This window comes from Leptodactylus fuscus, chromosome 9, assembly GCF_031893055.1.
Source record: "Leptodactylus fuscus isolate aLepFus1 chromosome 9, aLepFus1.hap2, whole genome shotgun sequence".
Taxonomy (NCBI): domain Eukaryota; kingdom Metazoa; phylum Chordata; class Amphibia; order Anura; family Leptodactylidae; genus Leptodactylus; species Leptodactylus fuscus.
In genome coordinates, this window is record NC_134273.1 from 82,814,858 (window position 1) to 82,817,087 (window position 2,230).

At 42.6% G+C, this 2,230-nt stretch overlaps 1 protein-coding gene across 1 annotated transcript in view; it reads right to left on the reverse strand.

The window, feature by feature from the left end:
• Positions 1-2,230, reverse strand: part of KLHDC8B (kelch domain containing 8B) — a 71,234-nt gene continuing 69,004 nt past the window's right edge. The window contains exon 6 of the mRNA XM_075286780.1: positions 1-761. Within this exon, the coding sequence (XP_075142881.1) occupies positions 565-761 (197 nt within the window). The 3' untranslated portion in view covers positions 1-564. The remainder of the gene's footprint in view (positions 762-2,230) is intronic.

A 2,230-nucleotide genomic window follows, 5' to 3' on the forward strand; every position in this document is an offset into this window, starting at 1 on the left:
TTTTTCTTTAAGACAACTGCGTGTTGAAAACAGAAAACAAAAACATCTTCATAAAAAATAAATCCCTTATAAATTGTCACGTTGTCCAAAACAGACAGTAAGAATCCGGCTTGGCTTGTAATCACATTCAGACTTAACGACAACAGACAAGTTGAATTCTTACAAGTAGGATTGTCGATCATACTAGTAAATATTACTTTCTACGACTCGGTTTTTGGTCTACTTGATCTTTTTGTATCATCGTCACCCATATGTGTAAGTCATTTTGGATACAACTCTCTACTATACTCCTAGAATAATACTCGGTCTTACTCAACATTACTACTCAGATGAATTTATACTTGGTCGTATAAATAGGTGACCAAGACTGGTAATGTCCCGGGATCATCAAGAAAAAAAATTCTCCTTGGTCTTCTTCCATCTTCTGTCAATGAAAACTATCTTCAACTGGAGAATAGCAGATACTAGAACACTGTATGTCTCCAATCTACATGACAAGAGATGATCAGGCACTTTCCACTACCAACATGGTTGGTTGAGTTTTTAGTATTTTTAAGGTTCTTCTCATATGTCCTCCAGGACACATAGAGCTTCTACAGCACTGCTGGGTCCCTGCGCTACCCCACCGATGACGAAGAGCATGTTGTCGGACTGGATGCTTGAGCAGGAACATCTTCCTGTAGGCATGGAGGGTAAATATTCCCATCTCTTCTTCACCATGTTGAAGCCTTCTACCGAGCTCAAGGGGGAAGGTTGATTACCTATTGGAACAAAAACACAGAGGGTAAAGAGTCCAATCTTACCGAGATTTTCTACAAGCTCACATTCAGCATTAAATGCGTTCAAGTGGAGTACTGTTGTCCGAATCAGACCGACCACCATAGACACATTGGAGGAGGCCGGTTTCTCCTCCATTGCATTTTCAATGGCACGTGAGTCTGATACAAGTGGTCCTAAAGATGACCAGGAAGTTATATGTCAAGGCAACTGGAAGTAAAGAGGACGTGGGATGGGATATTTTGTACTTGTATGATTGGTTTGGGGTCTAATTTAGTTTAAGGGTCTGGTTTTGGGGTCTGAATGAGTTTAAGGGTCTGGTTTGAGGTCCTCTAAAACTAGATGAGTACACCTGGTCTAGGACATGCATAGACGAGAAGAAACATCACATCAAAAGTCAAAATGGAAGCCCACGCTCCTGTCTTCAGTTCATAACATACTGGGTCATGAAGACCAAGCTCTGCCATCCCCTTTCCTCATACAACAGGATGGTAGCATGAATGTTGGGCATGTCCGTTTCTAAGATTTGGAGGTCTATGTAGGTTCGTACCCCCATTGGAGGCTGGCCAAACCCGCAAAGGCTTACTCTCTTGCAAAAACGTACTTGGTTTGAGTAATCTATCATTCCCTTTTAAAGAATTCTATAAGGCAGATTTAGGGGCTTATTCAGGATAAAGATAACATGGCTGATTCACACCAGTCCACTGTGCATGGTATTACAGACCAGCCCCAATTACGGATATAGAGCTGATGCCATACCAGGCACTACCCATTGGCAAATGCGGCCCTGTTTTTGGAGCAGCCATGTTTTTCTAAACTATAAAAAATTCATCGACGACTGGACTCACTAGTAAGGGCAGATTTTTCATCCAGTTTGGACAACAAAGGGTGCTGCGAACTTCACCGCATTATAGATAGTCCAAAGGATTAGCAGAGAGCGGCATAACAAGGTCTCCTGCAATATACATGACAGAGCTGAGAGCAGGCGCCACATCATGTATAAATTCATGATCAAACCCTACAAGAGAATTACCCTGAAGATTCAGGCTGAAGTCACAAGAAAGGAGTTTTCTGGTTTTGTTAATGCCTTGTGCACACGGCAGAGACATGTGCATGGAGAACTAGAGAGACATATGCGCCTTGTGTGCCGCCATATGGTGTCTACATACAATATGGCACTGTGAGAAAAAGGTATCCAACCCTAGAAGCAATGTTACCCCATAATATGGCATCCAGAAAGTATAATGAGGTGCGGTGTGTGTCCATAAACGTCTATGACACACCATAAAAGGGCGCGGTACTGCAGCTGCATCCCCCTTCCTTCCTTCCTTCCTAGAGATGAGCGAACTGGTTCATGACAAATTGGATATGTTACAAATTTTCCAAAAGTTTCAGGTTTGGTTAACACTGAATTTTTGGGGTTCACCTCCCACCAGCAGAAACCCCTGGAAGA